General features: G+C 36.1%; 1 protein-coding gene and 1 long non-coding RNA gene across 2 annotated transcripts; both read left to right on the top strand.

The window, feature by feature from the left end:
* The first annotated feature begins 6008 nt into the window (after nucleotides 1-6008).
* On the top strand, nucleotides 6009-6733 carry LOC104247605 (uncharacterized). The gene is made up of 3 exons (XR_716262.2): nucleotides 6009-6175; nucleotides 6381-6442; nucleotides 6527-6733. It is a non-coding gene; the product is annotated as an uncharacterized lncRNA (long non-coding RNA).
* A 10136-nt stretch (nucleotides 6734-16869) lies between these two features.
* On the top strand, nucleotides 16870-17553 carry LOC104249911 (uncharacterized). Its single transcript, XM_009806434.2, has one exon. It carries the CDS (start codon nucleotides 16870-16872, stop codon nucleotides 17551-17553), a length of 684 nt encoding a protein of 227 aa, XP_009804736.2.
* Nucleotides 17554-21883: the final 4330 nt, after the last annotated feature.

Raw genomic sequence — 21883 nt, 5'->3', positions numbered from 1 at the left:
ATAAAAAATAGCCAGATTTATAACTGGTAATTAAATCGGAATTTAGCCATTTTTTCATATAAAGATAAAATCTGAACAAAAATACTCTTAAAAATCCGGAAATATTCCAGCAGAATATGTTTAAGTTCGAATTTTTTTACATATCATGAGCTTCCAGCATAATGTGCTTGAATTTTATAATATACTGGAGTTCCAACATAATATGCGGGAAATTTATGTGCAAGAGCTCCATAATCCAGCATATTATGTTAGAACTTTCCATGTTTCAGCAAAATAGTGGCTATTTTTTAATGACTTTATAAACACTGTCTTTTTTTAATTACCAATCCGAAAACTGGCTAGTCCGTGGTAATTTCACAACCTACTCTGCCATGTCCACCAACCAAACCCGATCCATTGTATTTAGGTGTCTTGTTACTGTACATCCTTGAACTAAAGTAAAAAAATCAGCTCTTACAATTTGCTTAGTAGAGAGAATAAGCAAGCTATCAATTAATACCAGCTTATGAATTAAATTCGAAAGAAAAGGTAATGTGTAAAAGCCACTTGTGAGTTAGGTCAACAAGCACTAACTCACACAATATAATTATTTATATTTAGACATATGAAAAAATTAGAGTGTTTAATCTAATGATTGCAACACTATTTTATACACCTACCAAGTGCAGAATTTAATTCATGAAAGGATTCTCCCCTCTTATACTATTTTCTCTTCTTTTAAACGTTTTTCTCCTTATCATTCACGGGCTCACTCTGCCTCAAACATTAAATATACCGAAGAAGAAAAAAAAAATTCTATCTGATCATTTTTTCCATGTTCATTTTTCTTTTTGTTTTTGGTTTTCACCATAACTATAGTCACTCCACTTTACTTTATATAACACTATTTATTATTTGGGAGAATCAAATAACTTTTTCTTTGACTGCAATTTTTTTTATTTTTTAAAAAAGTTATTTTTTAATTATAAGTTGTTATTTATAGTACTTTTTATTTAGATTCTAATTATGTGAATTATTTAAAAATAATGAAAATTGAAAGATTTAACCGGCCTCATACTTCTAAGTTCTTACCTCCTCATAATTTTTAAAAGGAAGAGAGTTTTGTTGCAATCAAACTTATTAACCTATAAAGCTCTTGAACAACGTAAGTATCTCGAGTCTTCACTTCACCAACCACGTTTTCTTAATTTATTTCTATTTTCCTTTTTATTAATTCCCCTTTTACTTTAATTTGGCAACTCTACCAACCATTGTTGGTCCTGATACTAATAGGATAGGTTATCTTCTCTATATTAATATATAATTGGTCAAATGTCAAAATTTCCGAACTTTGCAAGAGAGTTACATTAGGGAAATGCTTTCCACAGTCCGAGTAGTAAGTAGTAATACTATTAGACATTAAGGGGAAAAGAGTAAAGGAAACAAAGAGATTTATCCTAGTGAAAATCGTATCGGTTGTTAAGGTTTTACGAGCTTCCTGTATAACAAGTCAATATTAGTAAAGTAAATTGTCACTTGTGGGTAAAGTTGCGTACACCCAGTAATCACCCCAAATCCTATTTGTATAATTACAATGAATCTATTATTGTTGTTGTTGAATCCCGAATATTGCTGAATTCATTCCACATGGTTACCCCTATCATGACTAAAAACATATGAAAAATGTTACTCCTCTTTTTTGAACAATAAGCTTACTTGGAGACTCAAGTGGCAGGATGGTCAAGTGCACATATTTGTCGAAAAATTATACTGTATATATAAGTTAAATGAAGTACTTTATATGGTTATATATTATATTTTGAACACCCTTAATATAATTGAGTGAGGCAGTTCAGCGGTTCAGGATGTTCAAAATAACATGTTATTTGCGGGTTCACAATTCTGTTCATTTTGTTTGCCAAAACTAAACGGAGACCACTATGTGTGGTCTATTTGATTCTTATTTAATCTAAAAGAAATACTATGTAATAAAATAACTCTTAAAAATTAAAATTCTATTCCTTTTTTTATTATTATTTAGCTAAATATTGCGTAATTTGATTTAAAAATTTTGGTACATTATTTATCGGTAAAAAAATTATTGCCTTGTTTCAAGTTTGAACCCCCTTAGCAGAATTTTTGGCTATGCCACTGCTTCGAGGAGTAGTGCTTAAATTTGTAAATATATATGATTTTACACTATATTGTAGTCTAATATGTGAGTTTGGTCGATTTTACATCTAGAAAAAAAAGTAAGTCTGGTTACTAAAATTTAGAATGTAGGAGGACGTTTTTGTAACATCCCAAAATTGCTAGTGCCACCAATCCAAGTAATCTCAAGATAAAAGATGAAACCGTCTACCGTTATTTTCAATGACAATTTATCCCTTCTTTTTCACATAGAGAAATATAATAACATTAAGATTTGCCTTAAGGTAAGAAAATTAGATGTTTTGATCTAACTTGCATAGTTATCGGCCAGGGGATCCAATCAAGAACTGTTGTAGCTTAAGAACGAAAAGTTTAAGATACATGAATTATGCAAGTGTCGAAAGTTAAAATTATTCTTTATTACGCTTATATTCTCTGATGCCTCCTCTTGTTCTCGTTCTTTTCTATTGACTCATGGATATAGCAACTTTGGTTCTATTGAGTTTTGATACTTAATCTCGTAAAGTGATAATTTATCATTTTCAAGTGATTAATCCAAAATAAAAAAAAATTACTACGCATCAGTTGTGCCTAACTGAGTCCTCTTATAAGTAATGCCTAACTCCTTTCTAGACACCCAATTAGAGAAAGAGATAAAAACCAAAAAGCTTGGACAAACTCAAAAAGTAGAGACGACTTTGTCAAAGGCACGTGTGCTGAGCCTGAGGCCTCTTCTGTAACTAGAATCCAATTTGCACTTCAACGCATCACCTGGTATATTCTATTACATATCCCTCCCAGTGAATTGCCCAAATGACTGAATTTAGAAGACTCTCATCGTGTCAATTGTGGGATCTTTTTGTCAGTGTATGGCAATATGACCAGCGATTCCTCGAAGAAAGGCAAGTTTAGATCCCTTCAACTTGCACCAAAATTCTTTTTACACATTTTTCTTGGCAAAATATAAAATTGATCGATGGTTGAAACTAATTGTATTTGCTAATCAAAAAATTTATACAATAATATATAATACACTTTTATACAAAATATAGATTTTGTTAGTTATTATTTTTGGAAGTGACTCAAAATATATATTTCTACTATTTTTGCCTGTATCTTTTTACACATGTTAACTAATTCGTAAGGGATCGTCTGGTTGAGAAATAAGTTATCCCATGATTAATTATTCCGGTATTAGTTATCATATCATTCCATAAGGATAAAAAGTACCGTAATCCCGGAATTAATTATACCACGATTTATTTCCACCAAATATAAAATAAACTTATCTCAAATTTAATTCCATAATTAATTATTTCTTATCTCTCCTGCTAAACGAGCCCCTTAAGAGTCATAACCAAAACCTCCTTAATGGTCTAGACTACTTTCTTAGGGGAAGTGCTTGGCACGCTAATGCGCTACGTGGCATAAGATAAAGAAAATAGTTGAAAAACACAAATACCATCCTTTGTCAAAATTTTCCTTATTTCTCACCCTCCAATCTCCATCCACCAACTCGAATAATCATTCATTCAGCCAATCGGTAGTGCAGATTTAGGCGGTTGTATAATAATAGAAAAAAGAGACAGTATAAGTTGTAAGGCAAGTAGCATGAACACGTCAGAGTAATGAAGAACAGTAGCAGTCGCCTAAAGTAATACTAAGAGAAATTAGGTTAACAATGCAATTACCAAAAGACCCACCAACAGAAATGGTGATGGCTATTAGTATCCCATTTTCAGTTCCTTCTCTATTAGTTCCCTGAAATTGGTGCCGAAAACAAATGATGCCATAAATTGAAAAACAAAAATATCTAAAGAAGGTGCCAAGAGTGTAACACCAAATCCACAAGAGCAAACGGATCAATCAACGTAGGGTCGTTCAAAATCGAACAATAACCGTTAATCGAACCACAAAATTGGCTTATTGGTATTGGGTTATCAGGATAATGGTTAGTAAACAGATTGAGATTTTATAATTAATGACTTAACGGTTTGGAGGCGGATTACTTAATTTCCTTATTGGATAAACCGTTAATCCGTCAATTTTATTTTTTTTCATATTTACACTTTTATCTTTATGTATATAAAGTACTATTTGAAGCCCTATAACCTTATCCATAGGAATTTACGCACAATAAGGGTGGCACACGGTAAAAGATTTATGAGAGAAGAGACAAAAAAAAAATCTCCAGTTTCAAGAATCTATATATATATATAAAGTTGGGAAATGGCCAGCTGATGTGGCATTCCTGAATGGCCAGCTTTCATATTTTTCTTTTTCCTGGATTGTTTTGAATTTTTTTGTTATTTCACTCATTTTCTCCATTTATTTCTAATAGTATTTTATTAGCCCACTACTCCAAATAATAACTGCTATTAAAATGCTACTAAACATCCCAAACATTAAGCCCACTAACCGTTTTGTTTTACCCTTCACGATAAAATTTCAATTTACCGTTTTTTTTTGTTTCCTCTTAACACACCCCACGTTTCACAGCTTCATGCCAAGGTAAAATCCCTTCTTCAGTTTATGGCATGTTGTAGCCGTTTGATTTTTTCCACTATCTTCTCCTAATAATTCTCCATTCATCCTCATAATTCCTAATTACAATGATATTTATTGTGTATTAATTTCTTATTATTAAATTGATGATTAATCTTCTGCCTATTGATACTCTTTTTTGATGGATTATATATAGATGGTGATGAATGTTGTTCATACTGTAACTAGCTTGCTTTCTCTTGCTTTTCATTATTTTCTTAGAATGTCATACTCTTTTCTTTCAGAGTTAGCTCTTCATAGGGATAATTGGTTAATAAGGGTTAGAATTTGCAGAATGTGGAATTCTTTTAATCCCAAGAAAAACGGAGAGTTGATTGACTTGGATATGATATTTATTGACGAAAAGGTGCCTTCATGATTCTTATACTTTTATACACAGATTCTCTTCGTGTCTTTTCATCTCAAAATATTTACGTCTTTTTCTTTTATCAACACCACATAATAGGTATGAGTTCATTTTTTACTATTTTTATAGGCCCTACTCCTTTACCGATCTCCCAGTTCAATAAAAAAAATGACAAAAACATAAAAGAAAGAGGATTATTTAACCCTGTGTTAATAGAGTACGAATATAAGATTCAGTTATATATGTTTTGTATAATAAGCATTCGTATACCATATTAAGCCTTGTGAAACGGAATTATCCATCTCGATAATTATTGAATTGGTCTACAGGTAGGAATCTCTTATTGCATCAAAAGCAAGTTCGACACAATTTTTTTAAACCTCTATTTAAACAATTAAAGATTTGTGCTTTTAGAAGTTCAAAGATGTTGGTACATGTTGTTTTTTGAGAACTATATTTTTTATATGTGTTTGCATCTACTCAGAATTTTTTTCAATTACCATAGGTGTCTGTGGAGCCCAATATACCTACATTTGATCTCGCTATTACAGGGCGCATGAATTGATCTTTAGGGCTACATAATACACAAATGCAATTCATATGTGGTCAGCTGGTTGAGTTTTCGCTGAGGTACTTTTAGTTACAAAATTTAACTTTTCTTATGTTGGTCTTAATACTTTACGGCCATCTATAATACAAAACAGTAATTATAACATTAAAAGAGTTTTAAAAATAATCGACTGATTGATGAATATTGTCCTGTTTTTATGAATTTTACATTGGTGAGATTCCGAAAAAGATTTCGCTTTAATGTATGTTCTTTCTTATTTATTATTTATCTTTTTATACACCTATTCTCTCATTTTCCTCTTTACCTTCCTAATCTCTCATTATTACACCAAATCACTAACGACTTTTTCCTATTAAAAACATAAAATAAATTCCTAATCATCCTCCTATTCTCATTCAAATTGTTGATACACATCTTTTTTTCAAGATCTCCAGCGATTCAAACAAACATTCAATTTACCCATATAAATTCAAGAAATACACCATACAAGGAAGATGGGAGGATGATTCAAAATAACACAAAACATAACACAACCACGAAGAGGAGCAGTTTTTAAACATCAGGTTTATTCCTAAACTATACATTATTCTTCTATTGTTCTACACAAATCACATTCCTTTGCACAAATACTTTTGTCTCTAAAGTAGCATAAAGATTTAAGCATATAAAATAATACATAATTATAGAGATCTATATTAAATATACATTAATAATATAATTCATGATATGCTTATATCTGCACACTAAAATTTGTCTTACATTATACAGGATTTCTACAATGGATAAACAGATTAATCAACGACATCAAACTTCCTTGAATAATTGTCAAGGTAAATTATTTTTGCTAAATTAAATAATTTTATTACTTTACTATTCTTAGCTATATTAAAACTACAATTCGTCTTTTGTTACAGAGGTAGAAAAACAACCTGAACCCTCCATGGATGAGATGTATACAAGAATCACACAAATGCGGATAAAATATTTGAAGTATGAGCAAACACAACTTAGAAATGAATTATATAAAGGAGTATTACCAGATAAATCATGCAAAGAATGACTATATGTATATTCGAATATTATGTTATTGCATTTACAAAATTTAAGTTTACATTGTTACAAATAAATGTTATTTACCTTCCATTTATTAGACGCTCAAATTGATGGACTTCGTTTTTCATTTTCACCATATCTAATATCCAACGTGGGAATATGATTACATAATTATAGCATATTTAAATGATCGCGCGAAGCGCGGTCAAGTTCCCTAGTTATCATATAAATTGATCTCTGTGGAAAAATAAGCTAAAAGTGCTGGAACTTAAAAGTTATTCCTGTGAGAAAGCGAGTTTCCACAACCCTTCTTCGAGCTGAGTGAGGTCGCGGTCCTTCCTTCTTCTAATAAGAGAGAGCGAAAGACGCTAGACACACTCTTATTTAAACCTTTCCAATCTCTCTTAGCTCTCGAACCAATGAAAATTCTAGTTCTTATTCACTGGAAATACTTCCTTTACTTTCGCATGTAATGGAAATGCTGAAGTTTGAGCTTGTGTTTTCCGATCTTCTCTGCCTTACCCACTCCACCTTATTTGCTGGAGGGAGGATATGATTGTCTTCTTTTCCTTTCTCTCTCTACTATCCCACCTACTGAACTGAACTGTCAGTATCGAGATGTTGACTACGCGTGGACTAGTTTGTTCAGGCAGTCACAGGCTTGCTAAAACTAAAAACAAACTTAGCTTCTCACTGGCTACATCAGAAGCGAAATCCTCAACTTCAAATATAATACGAGCTGGAATGGGGTTACCTTAGCTACTATGGTGTACATATGCCAAGCGCATATCGTAAGATATTATCGCCTTTGCAGTACTGGACTATATTTCTGTCATTTCCGAAAAGTGCACGGACAAATTATCATTTGTCTAGGTAATCTAGATAAAAAATACCATTAGCGCCCAAGCTAACCATCTTGACTGATCGATCGGAATGAAATCGATTAATATGGAACTGCTAAAGATGAAAAAGAATGCACCGAACGAAGTTTTGAGAGTCCCGTGACATCCAAGTTTGATTTTCGAAATGAAAGATTGAGCAACTGTTGAAGATGGAGCTGTAGAAAGTAGTTCCGATAAGAGAGAGAAAGTTTGATTGATAAGGGCATTCTGTGAATGGAGGAATTGACACTTAGGTGACTAGCGAGGTATTTTTATACCGATTTCTTTTATTTGAATCGATTTTTTCCCAGATGTTGCCCATTAATATAAATTGCATTGAATACAAAATTTACAAATTTAGTTCTTTTTTCTTAATTCATTCTTCCCTGTTCTTGGTCTGAAATAAAGAAAGGTCTTTTAAATTTAAACTCGATTTTGATTCATTCCAAATTCATTGATTAAAGTTAAGAACTCATCAATTTCTATTGATAATGGATTTTTATCAATCGTATCTGTTATAAAATAAAAGTAATGTAGTAAAATGTAAATAAGAAGAGATAGAAAGAAGGGAAAAGTGTTTTCTTCTTTCACTTTGGTGTATTTTTCCATTGCAATTACATGGCCTTTTATAGGCATAAAAAGTAAAGATGATGGACATAAAGTAGGAAATTTAATCTTTAAGTTATTCACAACATGGGCATCCAATGTAACATCCAATGTAGTATCTAATGTACAAACTATTCATAACACTCCCCCTTGGATGTCCATGTAAGATAATGTGCCTCATTAAAAACTTACAAAAAAATATTGGGATGTACATATTTATTTATAATATGCATTGCTTGCTGCCTCATTAAAAACCTTACCAGGAATACCCAGTGGGACAAAACCTTGGTTAAGGAAAAGAGTGCAGCGTGTAGTTACTCCCCCTGATGAAAAATCACTTAATGTCTCGAAGACGACGCATTCCAATCTTATATATCAGCTTTTCAAATATTGAGGTTGGTAACGCCTTAGTGAACAGATCAGCCAAATTATCACTTGAACGAACTTGTTGTACATCTATTTCACCATTCTTCTGAAGATCATGAGTGAAAAAGAATTTCGGTGAAATGTGTTTTGTTCTATCTCCTTTGATATATCCTCCTTTCAATTGAGCTATGCATGCAACATTGTCTTCATACAATATTGTTGGAATATTCTCTTTCGAAGAAAAACCACATGTTTGCTGAATGTGTTGAGTTATAGATCTTAACCAAATGCATTCTCGACTTGCTTCGTGAATGGCTATTATCTCTGCATGATTTGAAGAAGTAGCAACCATAGTTTGTTTTGTCGAATGCCATGATATGGCTGTACCTCCACTTGTAAATAAATAGCCTGTCTGAGATCGACCTTTGTGTGGATCAGACAAATATCCTGCATCTGCATAACCAATCAATGATGGCTTGGATTCATTTGAATAAAATAAACCCATATCAATGGTCCCTTGGAGGTATCTGAATATATGTTTAATACCATTCCAGTGTCTTTGTGTTGGCGAAGTACTAAATCTTGCCAATAAGCTTACTGAGAAAGCTATATCTGGTCGGGAATTATTGGCAAGATACATTAATGCCCCAATTGCACTAAGATATGGTACTTCGGCACCAAGAAGCTCTTCATCATTTTCATGAGGTCGGAATGGATCTTTCTTTATATCAAGTGATCTCACAACCATCGGGGTACTCAATGGATGTGCTTTATCCATATAGAATCGCTTTAAAATCTTTTCGGTGTATGTTGATTGATGGACAAATATTCCATCTTTCATATACTCAATTTGTAGACCAAGACAAAATTTTGTCTTTCCAAGATCTTTCATTTCAAATTCTTTCTTCAAACAGTCTACTGTTTTTGGAAGCTCCCGAGGAGTTCCAATGATATTTAAATCATCAACATACATGGCGATTATAACAAATTCAGATCTAGACTTTTTTATAAAGACACAAGGACAAATTGGATCATTCTTTTACCCTTCTTTCAACAGGTATTCACTCAGGCGATTGTACCACATACGACCTGATTGTTTCAATCCGTATAAAGATTTCTGAAGCTTTATTGAACAAGTTTCTCGAAAACTTTTATATGCTTCTGGCACTTTAAATCCCTCAGGTACTTTCATAAAAATTTCGTTGTCTAATGATCCATACAAATAGGCTGTAACAACATCCATTAGATGCATATCAAGTTTTTCTTGCACTGCCATATTTATGAGATACCTGAAGGTGATAGCATCCACTACAGGAGAATATGTCTCCATATAATCAATTCCAGGCCTTTGGGAAAACCCTTGTGCCACAAGTCGTGCTTTATATCTAACGACTTCATTTTTATCATTTCGTTTTCGCACAAAAACCCATTTATACCCTACTGGCTTTATGCCTTCAGGTGTTCGAACTATGGGTCCGAAGACTTCACGTTTTCCAAGTGAAGTTAACTCTGCCTGGATAGCGTCTTTCCATTTTGGCCAATCATTTCTCTGTCTACATTCATTGACAGATTTTGGTTCAAGATCCTCATCTTGTTGCATTATTTCAACAGCAACATTATAAGCAAAAATGTTATCGATAACAATATTATTTCGGTTCCATCTTTTCCCGGTTGAGACGTAACTTATTGATATCTCTTCATTTTCATTATTTTTAGGTACATGGACCTCTCCTAAAGTCTTATCATTTGTTACGTCTTGGGGCTCTTCTTGAGCCACTACCTCTATGTTATGTTCACTTTGATCACTTGCTCCTTTTCTTCTTCGAGGATTTTTATCTTTAGAACCGATTGGTCTACCACGTTTCAAGCATGGCTTAGACTCATTTGCTTTAATTAATTATCCTGCCGGGATATCAACTCGAATTGGAGCATTAGCAGTTAGAATATGTGACTTAGTCACCCTTGGTAGGTCAGTGAATGCATCTGGCAATTGATTTGCAATATTTTGTAAATGAATAATCTTTTGAACCTCTTGTTCACATTGATTTGTTCGAGGATCTAAATGAGACAGTGATAATGCATTCCAATCTATCTTCTTTTTCAGCTGCTTATTTTCTCCCCTAATGTTGGATATACTGATTCATCAAAATGGCAATCAGAAAATCTTGCCGTAAATAAATCTCCAGTCATCGGCTCTAGATATTTTATAATAGAAGGAGATTCATATCCAACATATATCCCCAACCTTCTTTGAGGACCCATCTTTGTGCGTTGTGGTGGAGCAATTGGAACATATATCGCACAACCAAAGATCCTAAGATGGGAAATATTTGGCTCCTGACCAAAAGCCAATTGCAATGGGGAGACTTTATGATAACTTGTGGGCCTTATCCGCACAAGTGCTGCTGCGTGCAAAATAGCATGACCCCATACTGAAATGGGAAGTTTTGTTCTCATAAGCATTGGTCTAGCAATTAATTGGAGGCGTTTGATCAATGATTCTGCTAGACCATTTTGTGGATGAACATGAGCAACCGGATGCTCAATTGTTATCCCAGTTGAAATACAATAATCATTAAAGGCTTGGGATGTAAACTCACCAACATTATCAAGACGAATTATCTTAATTGCATAATCTAGAAATTGTGCTCTTAGCTTTATTATTTGAGCCAACAATCTCGCAAATGCCATATTGCGAGTTGATAGTAAGCACACATGTGACCATCTTGTAGATGCATCTACCAAAATCATATAATATTTGAATGGTCCACATGAAGGGTGAATGGGCCCACATATATCACCCTGTATACGTTCCAGAAATGCAAGGGATTCCATCCTAACTTTAATAGTTAATGGTCTAATAATTAATTTTCCTTGAGAACATGCAGCACAAGAGAATTCCTTAAATTGAAGAATCTTCAGATTCTTCATTGCATGTACGCATCATATTAGAACCAGGATGGCCCAACCGGTCATGCCAAATAATAAAATTATCTTGATTAGTAAACTTCTCGTTTACTATGACATGTGTTTCAATCCTGCTAATACTTGTGTAGTATAAGCCGGAGGAAAGAGCAGATAACATTTCAAGCACATAATTCTTACCGGACATTATTGTAGTAATATAAAGATATTCAATCTTTTCATCATTTGTAGTCTCAATATGATAGCCATTTTGGCGAATATCTTTGAAACTTAATAAGTTTCTTTGAGATTTACTACAATATAGTGCTTCATCAATAGCCAAATTTGTTCCTCCTGGTAGTAATAAATTGGCTCTTCCAGAACCTTCAATTAATCTTGTACTACCGGATATTGTATTAACATTCGCTTCTTTCATTACCAAATAAGAGAAATATCTCTTATCTTTTAAAATAGTGTGTGTTGTAGCACTATCCAGAAGACATATATCATCTTTATTAATCTTGAGTCCAACTGAAAACTGGGGAATTTTCATATTCTTCATAAAAAAACAAATAATACATCATAAGAAATATGAAAGACAAGCGAAAAAAACATTAAGAAATACATTAGGAATGTAGAAACTAGCAACACATGATGCATTAGGAAAATACACTCAAGAAAAATAAACTAGTTGCAAACATAAAAATAACAACTTTTATAGCTTCATTCCCCAGTAAGATGATTAGTTCTTCAGTCAATATCCTCAAAGAAGTCTCCAACTTCTAAATGAGTAATATTTGTTAGGCCTTCAAAATCATCATCTTTATATGCAAGATGTGCCTTAGAATCATATTTATTTGAGGGACCTGCTTCATCATCATTATTTTGAAAGGTCAAGTGTGCCTCCACATTATTTTCTTTTTTCTTGAGGGAGGCTTGATAAAGTTTGACAAAATGTTCTGGCGTACGACAAATGCGTGCCCAATGACCTCTCATACCACATCGGTGACACATACTAGCTTTACCTTTTGAATGATTAATTTGAGAACCCTTATTGTTCTCCAATTTATTTCCACCATAATGACGATAATTGTTTCGCCCCCTACCACGTCCACGTTTACGACCATGTCCACGACCACAGTAATTATTTTGTTTTCCTTCAAACTTATCATATGTTGCTACAACATTCACTTCCGGAAATGGAGCTGACCCGATAGGACGAGCTTCATGATTTTTCATTAATAGAGTATTATTCTGCTCAGCCACAAGTAGGTATGTGATTAACTCAGAATATTTCTTAAAACTTTTTTCACGGTATTGTTGTTGTAGCACCACATTTGAAGCGTGAAAAGTAGAAAATGTTTTTTTCAATAAGTCGTCATCTGTGATAGTGTCTCCACATAAGTTTAATAGAGAACTTACTTTAAAGATAGCAGAATTATACTCACTTACGGTTTTAAAGTCTTGCAACCTTAAATGTATCCACTCATACCGAGCTTTCGGTAATACCGTAAATTTTAGGTGGTCATATCGATCCTTCAAATTAATCCATAATTCAAGTGGATCTTTTACAGTTAAATATTCAATTTTTAACCCTTCATGTAGATGATGACGAAGGAAAATCATGGCCTTCGCTTTATCCTGATTTGATGCTTCATTTCCTTGTATAATAGTATTTCCAAGACCTTTAGCGTCAATGTGAATTTCAGCATCAAGAACCCATGATAAATAGTTCCTTTCGGTGATGTCAAGTGCCACAAATTCAAGTTTTGATAAATTTGACATAGTGAAAACTATCATAAAAGATGAATAAGTTAGAGAAATAATTATAATAATAAACAATTAATGAAAACAAAACGATTAAGGTAAAAGAAATGAAAATAGAGCTATATCATGTTAACAATCTACTATTTCATTTTATTCTTGCCATAAAGTAGAAATTACATACTTGTTTCATTTCACTTTATATTATTGATATATATGTGTTAATAGAATTGAACGTGACTAACATTATTTATATGTTCCAATAAATATAAAGTAATTAAAAAATTATTGCTTGTCAATTCATTTCTCACAGTTCTTCAAAATGCCTTAAAGATATGTTTTGATCCAGGGAGTCCATGACATTAGTGCATAGCTAGTTTGATGACTTTGAGGTCCTCTAAGAGTTGAGCACGGAAGGAAATAGTTATTTAATCACTGCAATGTACTTAAACTATTTAAGATGCCCAAGCGCACAAGTAATCTGCAAACAGTGAGCATATGATATGTACTGCCATAAATAAGATGATTATAATGATACATACCTTAATAAAATGGCTCAACTTAGCGGGAGTTAAGAATAAAATTAGAGCTTCGTGCTGATAACGTGTTATAAAATAAAAGTAATGCAGTAAAATGTAAATAAGAAGAGATAGAAAGAAGGGAGAAGTGTTTTCTTCTTTCACTTTGGTGTATTTTTCCATTGCAATTACATGACCTTTTATAGGCATAAAAAGTAAAGATGATGGACATAAAGTAGAAAATTTAATCTTTAAGTTATTCACAACATGGACATCTAAAGTAGTATCCAATGTACAAATTATTCATAACAGTATCCAATTTTTGTTCAAATTTTTGGTAATCAATATTCAGAAGAAAGATAGTATGAATCCTATTTATTCTAACTCTCTTGCAAATTTTCTAGCGAAGTTTTGTTTACGATTGAAGGTGAAAACTTTTTTTGATTGTTCCTCAGTATGGTCCATTTAACAAAGGATCATACATTTTAGGCACATATTCTTTTTTAGTATCATCATTATACAATCTAGTCCTTGTTTCAAGTATATCGAGCATATCTAGAATTTCAAGTCAATTTAAAAATTGTAGGCGGCGAATGTGTGACGTTTGGAGTTGTTGTTCGTGCACCTGTCCCCAGTGGAAGAATGAGTAATCTATTCCCCTGCGGATCATGACCTTACCACTAGGTCCCCGATGGCCAGCGGGGGATTTGGTATAGCAGCTCAGGTTCGTTTGCGCTCCTTTTTTCTATGAGCTTGTTTTACTTGACCGAAGAGTGCAGTAGAACCTGAAGGAGAGGACGCCTACCAGAACACCAACCCAATCTTGAAAGCTAAAGTGGGTTTGGGGAATGAAAGAACAAGAACATCTTCTTTATCACAAAAAATGATAACATAAGACCCTTCTTCACTCATGCTTGTCATCTGCTCGTGAATACCGTCCAGTCAAGTCTTTGTTCTTTTATTCTTAAATATGGATGCTAACCAGATTCCCAATCCAAGTCGAGGTAATAGTTTTTATGGTAGGGCTACCTATATTTCTTTTGCTTAAGGCTAGGCGTATAAATAGGTTTCTGGATCTCGAGATTTGTTTAATTTCTCTGGCTAGGAATAATAAAAAAAAACTAGGAATAGCTGATTCTAGATCAATATCAATAAAAATCAGGTTCTAGGGCAAGTGAATTTGAAAGCAGTCTCTTTTAAAGAGAGTTAAAAAAGCTAATCTAGTTGTTTCCTTGCAGCCAGTGGATGAGAGCTAGAATAGAGGGTCAATTATGACAGTGACTGATGGGACTTGTTCTGTGATAAACAAATGACTTCAAATAAGAACCTCAAAGCATCCAAAAGCCAATCTGCCAGCTTTCTTCTCTTATAATATTTCGAATAGCGAGAAAGTGAAATAATGGGGAATATAATAGAGTGGACTAATACTCTATTCGACTAGAGGAAGAATCTGTATTAAATAGGATGACTCCCAAGCTCTGATGGGCTAACTATTATATTCTCAATCGGCTTTGCCTCGCTGCATACTTTCATTTAGTATTCCTTACTGCTATTCTCCAATCACCCAAAAGCAGCGGCGAGGTGGACATTGATTTTGTATAAAGGTTAATTGCCTTGCAAGGTCACTTGCCTAGTTCATCGGTACTAGGCTATGAGAGGCTCAACATCGGGTCCAATGTAAAGCAAGCCTTACGAATGATGGTGTGAATAGTGGAATGGTTAACATTACTCATTTTAAACTCTCCCACGGTGATATAATATCTTTTCAAGAAAATGAAGCGAGAATCCGTGGTGAAGAAACAAAGAGATCCTTCTATATCAAAATCTCAGTTGAAAAAATAATAGGAAAATTCTTGGATCACCCGTGGAGAAGAACCAAAATAGAATGGTTCTGCCTACTCAAAACTAAGAGGGGATGCCGCCTACTACTAAAATCCCAGTTTTGCAAAAGTTGCGCTCTTCCATGCAAGAAGAAGGCTTAGAAAGAGCAAAGAAGCTTGGATCCGAAAAAGTATGCTTAGGCAGTTCTTTCGCTGAGCACAACAGAATGAAGTCGTCTGCAGTTCACACTTGGGCAAAGATGACTGACTTTGGAAGCAGAACACAAACCTATTTACCCTATTCTGGGTTCTTATTGAGCGTAGCGAAATGAAGTGTGATGATAAAGTCAGCAAATTTCCATGGTGTTCTACCTTTGAGTAGTCTCGGTCCACAGTGGAAGGCTCCGCACTTTGTGTATGATGATCAAAGTGAAGAGGTTCAGTATGGGAACAACTACCAACAGTGGAGATCCCAAGGAAATTGGGAAAATCAAAATTAACAAGGAAATTGGAATAGTGGTAGCAATAACCATCAAAACAACTGGGGGAACAACAATCAAAATTGGGGCAACCAAGGTAACCAAGGCAACTGGGACGACAATAACAATAGCAATTTGGGAGGTATTAACAACCAAGGGGGTTGGAATAATAATCAAAGGAATCGAGGGCCGGGATTTCAAAGGCCTCCGATGTTTCAACAACCAAACAACCCGCCTCCATATCCATCACAAGGTCCTTACTCGTCCAACAATGATATGGGACGGAATGAATCAATGTTTGAGCAAATGCTGAAGAAAAATTGCCGACTCCGATACCCGATTGGCGTCCCACAATACTTCTATCCGCAACATGGAGGTCCAACTTGACCAAATTTCTCAAGCTTTGAATACTCGCCCTAAAGGGACACTACCTAGTGATACGGTGGTGAACCCGAAGAGAGGGAACAACACGGGCCATTCTCTGGCGGTGACTACAAGGAGTGGCAGAGGTGGAGTTGCTAGTACCTCTAATGCAAGAAAGGTTGTGAGTGATGATGTGTTGGTACAAAAGGATGATGAGCAAAGAAATGATGTGCAAGTGAGTGATTAAAATATGAATGAAGAAGTAAAAATTGACATTGATGACAACGTGGAGGAGATATAAACTGATGTGAACCCGTCTAGGGAACACGTGATAGACATACCGAAAACAGTAGTGCCCAAAGCCAAGACTCCTTTGCCAAGGACCCCATCCACCATATCCTCAAAGGCTTGCCAAACAAAATAATGAGAACCAATTCAAGAAATTTATTGATATGATGAAAAGTTTGTCCATCAATGTGCCTTTAGTGGAAGCTCTAGAACAAATGCCAGGATATGCCAAGTTTATGAAAGACTTGGTAACAAAGAAGAGATCCATGAATTGTGAAACTGTCAAGATGACGCATCAAGTGAGTGCCATTGTATATTCCATGGCCCCAAAGCTAGAAGACCCCGGTGCTTTTACAATCCCGTGCACTATTGATAGTGCCGATTTTGCCAAAGCTTTGTGCGACTTGGGGGCAAGCATTAACTTGATGCCATATTCTGTGTTCAAGACAATGAGGATTGGGCAACAAAGGCCCACTTTCATGAGGTTACAAATGGCAGACAGGACAATAAAGAGACCATTGAGGATCATTGATAATGTGCTAGTCCGGGTCGACAAGTTCATACTTCTCGCGGATTTTGTGATACTTGACTGCAAGGTTGACTATGAGGTGCCAATCATATTGGGGAGACCTTTCCTCACTACAGGGAAGGTTTTAGTTGATGTGGAAGCAGGAGAGCTCACCTTCCGGGTGGGTGATAAAAAAGTTGTGTTCCATGTCTACAAGTCAATGAGACAGCCCAATAGCAACGAAGTATGTTCATTTGTGGATCTTGTGACCGAGGTGATTATTGAAGACACCAGTGCTATGATTAATGTGGAGGACCCTTTGGAAGCTGTGTTGTTGAACCATGATGTCACTGAGGATGGAGGCTTAGTTGAATGTGTCAATGCTTTATGAGGAATGAGTTCATATACATATGAGCCCCGAAAACTTTCCTTGGACCTTGAGAACCGGAAGACTCCACCAACAAAGTCCTCAATCGAGGAGCCTCCCACATTGGAGTTGAAGCCTTTGCCTTCACACCTCTGGTATGAATTCTTGGGCCCTTGTTCAACTTTACCTATTATTCTTTGTGCGTGCTTAACTAATGTGCAAGTATATGCCATCCTTGCGGTGCTCCAAAAAAGGAAGAAGGCAATTGGATGGACTTTGGCTGACATTCGGTGTATAAGCCTCGCCTTTTGCATGCATAAAATTATACTAGAGGATGATGCCAAACCCTCCGTGGAACATTAAAGGAGGTTGAATGAGTCCATGCAAGAGGTTGTCAAGAAGGAGATTATCAAGTGGCTAGATGCAGGGGTTGTGTACCCCATGTCGGATAGTTCATGGATTTCACCGGTACAATGTGTGCCGAAGAAGGGGGTATGACTGTGATTACAAATGAGAAAAATGAGTTCATCTCGACTAGGACTGTCACCGGATGGAGGGTATGCATGGATTACCGGAAACGAAACAAAGTGACCTGCAAAGACCATTTTCCATTGCCCTTTCTTGATCAAATATTGGATAGACTTGTCGGGCGTGCCTACTATTGCTTTTTGGATAGGTACTCAGGTTACAACCAGATTTTGATTGCATCGAAAGACCAAGAGAATACCACCTTCACATGTCCGTATGACACCTTTGCATTCTCACAGATGCCGTTTGGTTTGTGTAATGCACCAGCTACCTTTTAGCGGTGTATGATGGCAATATTTACGGATATGGTGGAGGACTTTCTCGAAGTGTTCATGGATGATTTTAGTGTTGTGGGTGACTCCTTTGAAGAATTCTTGGGTAATCTTGACAAATGTTGGCCTGATGTGAACAGACCAATCTAATGCTTAATTGGGAAAAATGCCACTTTATGGTCGAGGAGGGCATTGTCCTCGGCCATAAGATCTCAAAGAATGGTATTGAAGTGGACAAAGTGAAGATTGAAGTGATTTCAAAACTCCCTCCTCCCATTTCCGTCAATGGAGTTAGGAGCTTTCTTGGGCATGTGGGGTTCTACCGTCGGTTCATCAAGGATTTCTCAAAGGTGGTGAACCCCTTGTGCAAGTTGTGGGAAAAAGATGCAAAGTTTGTATTCAATGATGATTGCATGAAAGATTTTGAGCTTCTCAAGTAGAGATTGACTACCACTCCCATCATTACCGCACCCAATTGGAGCTTACCCTTTGAGCTCATGTGCGATGCTAGTGACGTTGCGATAGGAACGGTTTTGGGGAAAAGGATCAACACGATATTTCATCCGGTCTATTATGCAAGCAAAACAATAAATGACGCCCAAGTAAATTATATGGTGACCGAGAAAGAGTTATTAGCCATTATCTTCGCCATGGAAAAGTTCAGGCCATATCTCATGGGTACTAAAGTGATTATGCACATCGATCACGCGGTACTCCGTTACTTGATCATAAAAAAGGATTCTAAGGCTAGGTCAATGAGATGGGTTCTACTTCTTCAAGAGTTTGACCTTGAAATTATTGATCGAAAAGGGTGTGAAAATCAAGTGGCGGACAACTTGTCCCACTTGGAAGAGGAGGGGAGGCCACATAATGGCCTCAAAATTAATGATTCATTTCCGGATGAACAACTCCTCTCCGTGTCTTTGAATAGTATGCCTTGGTTTGCCAATGTGGCTAACTTTCTTGTGACCAACATTATCCCGAGTGAGCTCTCTTCTAACCAAAGGAAGAAGCTTAAACGGGACAACTTGGATTATTACTAGGATGAGCCTTATCTTTTCAAGATTTGTAATGATGGTGTGATCCGGAGATGTGTTCCGGAAGAGGAGAAAATGAGTATTCTTGATGCTTGCCATTCCTTGCCCTAGGATGGTCATCATGGTAGGGCGAGAACTGCTTCAAATGTTCTCAGTTGTGGATTTTATTGGCCTACCCTATATAAAGATGTCGGTGAGCTTGTTAAGAGATGTGATGAGTGTCAGAGAGTGGGGAAATTTCCAAGAAGGATGAAATGCCTCTCACCACTATTCTTGAGATTGACATTTTTGACGTGTGGGGCATCGACTTCATGGGGCCATTTGTGAGTTCATGTAGTAACACTTACATTCTGGTTGCTGTTGATTATGTTTCCAAGTGGGTTGAAGCTGTGGCTTTGCCCAACAATGAGGCACGGAGTGTGGTGGCGTTCTTAAAGAAAAATATCTTCACAAGGTTCGGCACTCCAAGGGCGATCATCAGTGATGGGGGTTCTCATTTTTGTAACAAGGCCTTTGATACTTTACTTTCCAAGCATGGTGTCAATCATAAGGTGTCAACCCCTTATCATCCTCAGACTAGTGGACAAGTTGAGGTCTCCAACAGGGAGATAAAGAGCATATTATCAAAAACTGTCAATGCAAAACAAACTGATTGGTCAAGAAAACTTGATGATGCTTTGTAGGCTTACAGGACTGCGTACAAGACTCCAATTGGTTTGTTTCCGTACCAGCTGGTATTTAGAAAATCATGCCATCTTCCAGTTGAGTTAGAACACAAGGCCATGTGGGCGCTGAAGAAGTTAAACCTTTAATGGGATGTAGCTGCAAATCTTCGGGTAGAGCAACTAAATGAACTTGATGAGTTCCGCTTTCATGCCTATTCCATCTTGTCCATATATAAGGACAAGATGAAGTATTTACATGACAAATATGCTCGGAACAAGGAATTCAAGGTGGGTGACTTGGTTCTTCTATTCAACTCTCGGTTACGACTGTTTTCTGGAAAGCTCAAGTCAAAATAGAGTGGCCCTTTTGAAGTGGTGCATGTAACTCCGTTTGGTACTCTTGATTTGAAAAACAAAAATGGTGAAATTTTTAGAGTTAATGGGCACCGAGTGAAGCACTATCTTGGCAAGTTTGATGATAGCCACGTGGTGGCATTGATCCATTTCAAGTGAATGATGGTAACATGCATCATGCCGCGACGTTAAATCAGATGCTTCTTGGGAGGCAACCTATGTGTTTTTCTTTCTTTTTGATTTTCTTCTTAGTTTAGGCTTTGCTTTGGACTAACTGGTTATAAAGTTTGTGTAGGACTTGTTTGTGCAGTACAGGACTTTGGCTGAAAATTGGCCTAAGTGTTGAGAATTACGCGGACCACACTCATAATTTTGCGGTCCGCGACAACATTTTGCGGGTGCACAATATGATAGCAGACGCGGACTTGAAAATTCCAGAATATCAACTCTCTGAAGTTGTATTCGCGTCCGTCGTCGAAATTTTGCGGTCCGCGATGACCTCCCGCGACCACGCTCTTTTTTCTGCTCTCAACGGACATGTTTCTAAAATAATTTTCATCAGGTAAAAGAACGCAGACTGCGGTAGAATTTCGTGGCCGCGTTCAGGTAAGTCGTGGGGTCCATATGCTGAGTATAAATAGAAGGTCCCTAGGCCTTTTACCCTTTTCGCAAACTAAACTTCCAAACACTCTAGAGCACTGTTCATCCTCATTTCTTTGGTTTTCAATCTCAATTGTTACTAATCAGGAGTCCAATTTCCTTTCAATTTCACAACTGGTATGCTCAAGTCATTGCATTGCTTTTATATTTTTGCTTTTCTTCTCTCTTAGTTTTAATTTTTTCTTTTTAATTAGGGTTAATACATGCCAAAATCGAAATTACGCTTAATTGTTGCTTAGATTCATGTGGGTAATTGTTGTACATGCCTAATGGGGGATAGGGTTATTAGCTATGCCTGTAATTGCACAAATGCTTGCACTTAGTGAAAACCCTAGGTTACAAACGTTACTTAGTGCCCGTGCTGGTTGAATTTCGCTGTCCGCAATCCACTTTTTCGTGGTTCGCATTCCCTAGTTTGTAGAAACTGTGTGTATATAAGTTCGCGATCCGCGGTTGCTTTTTTGCGGTCCGTGGTTGATCTTTCGCGATCGCTTTTACATTTTCGCGGTCCGCAGTGAGCAAAGTTCAGAGAGTTTGTATCTGATCCCAGCTCCTTCGCGGTTCGCGGTTGCTTTTTCGTGTCTGCGGTTGCTTCTTCGCGGCCGCGACCATTTTTCTACGGTTCACCGTGCCTGTTCTGAGAAGTAGTTTCTGCATTTCGACTGCACTGTTTTAATATGTTTTGAAGCTTTGTTCTGGCTATCCTTCTTTGCTTATTTGCTACAGCCAATGGTCCGATCTAGAGGTCGAGGAGATACATCTAAAGGGAGGGCAGAACCCTCCCAAGGCAGGGGTAAAGGAAAGACCAAAATGCCCATAGCGGTCCAAAAATCTATTG

This window comes from Nicotiana sylvestris, chromosome 4 (assembly GCF_000393655.2).
Source record: "Nicotiana sylvestris chromosome 4, ASM39365v2, whole genome shotgun sequence".
NCBI classification, from domain to species: Eukaryota; Viridiplantae; Streptophyta; class Magnoliopsida; order Solanales; family Solanaceae; genus Nicotiana; species Nicotiana sylvestris.
This window is presented reverse-complemented; position numbering and strand designations above follow the sequence as displayed.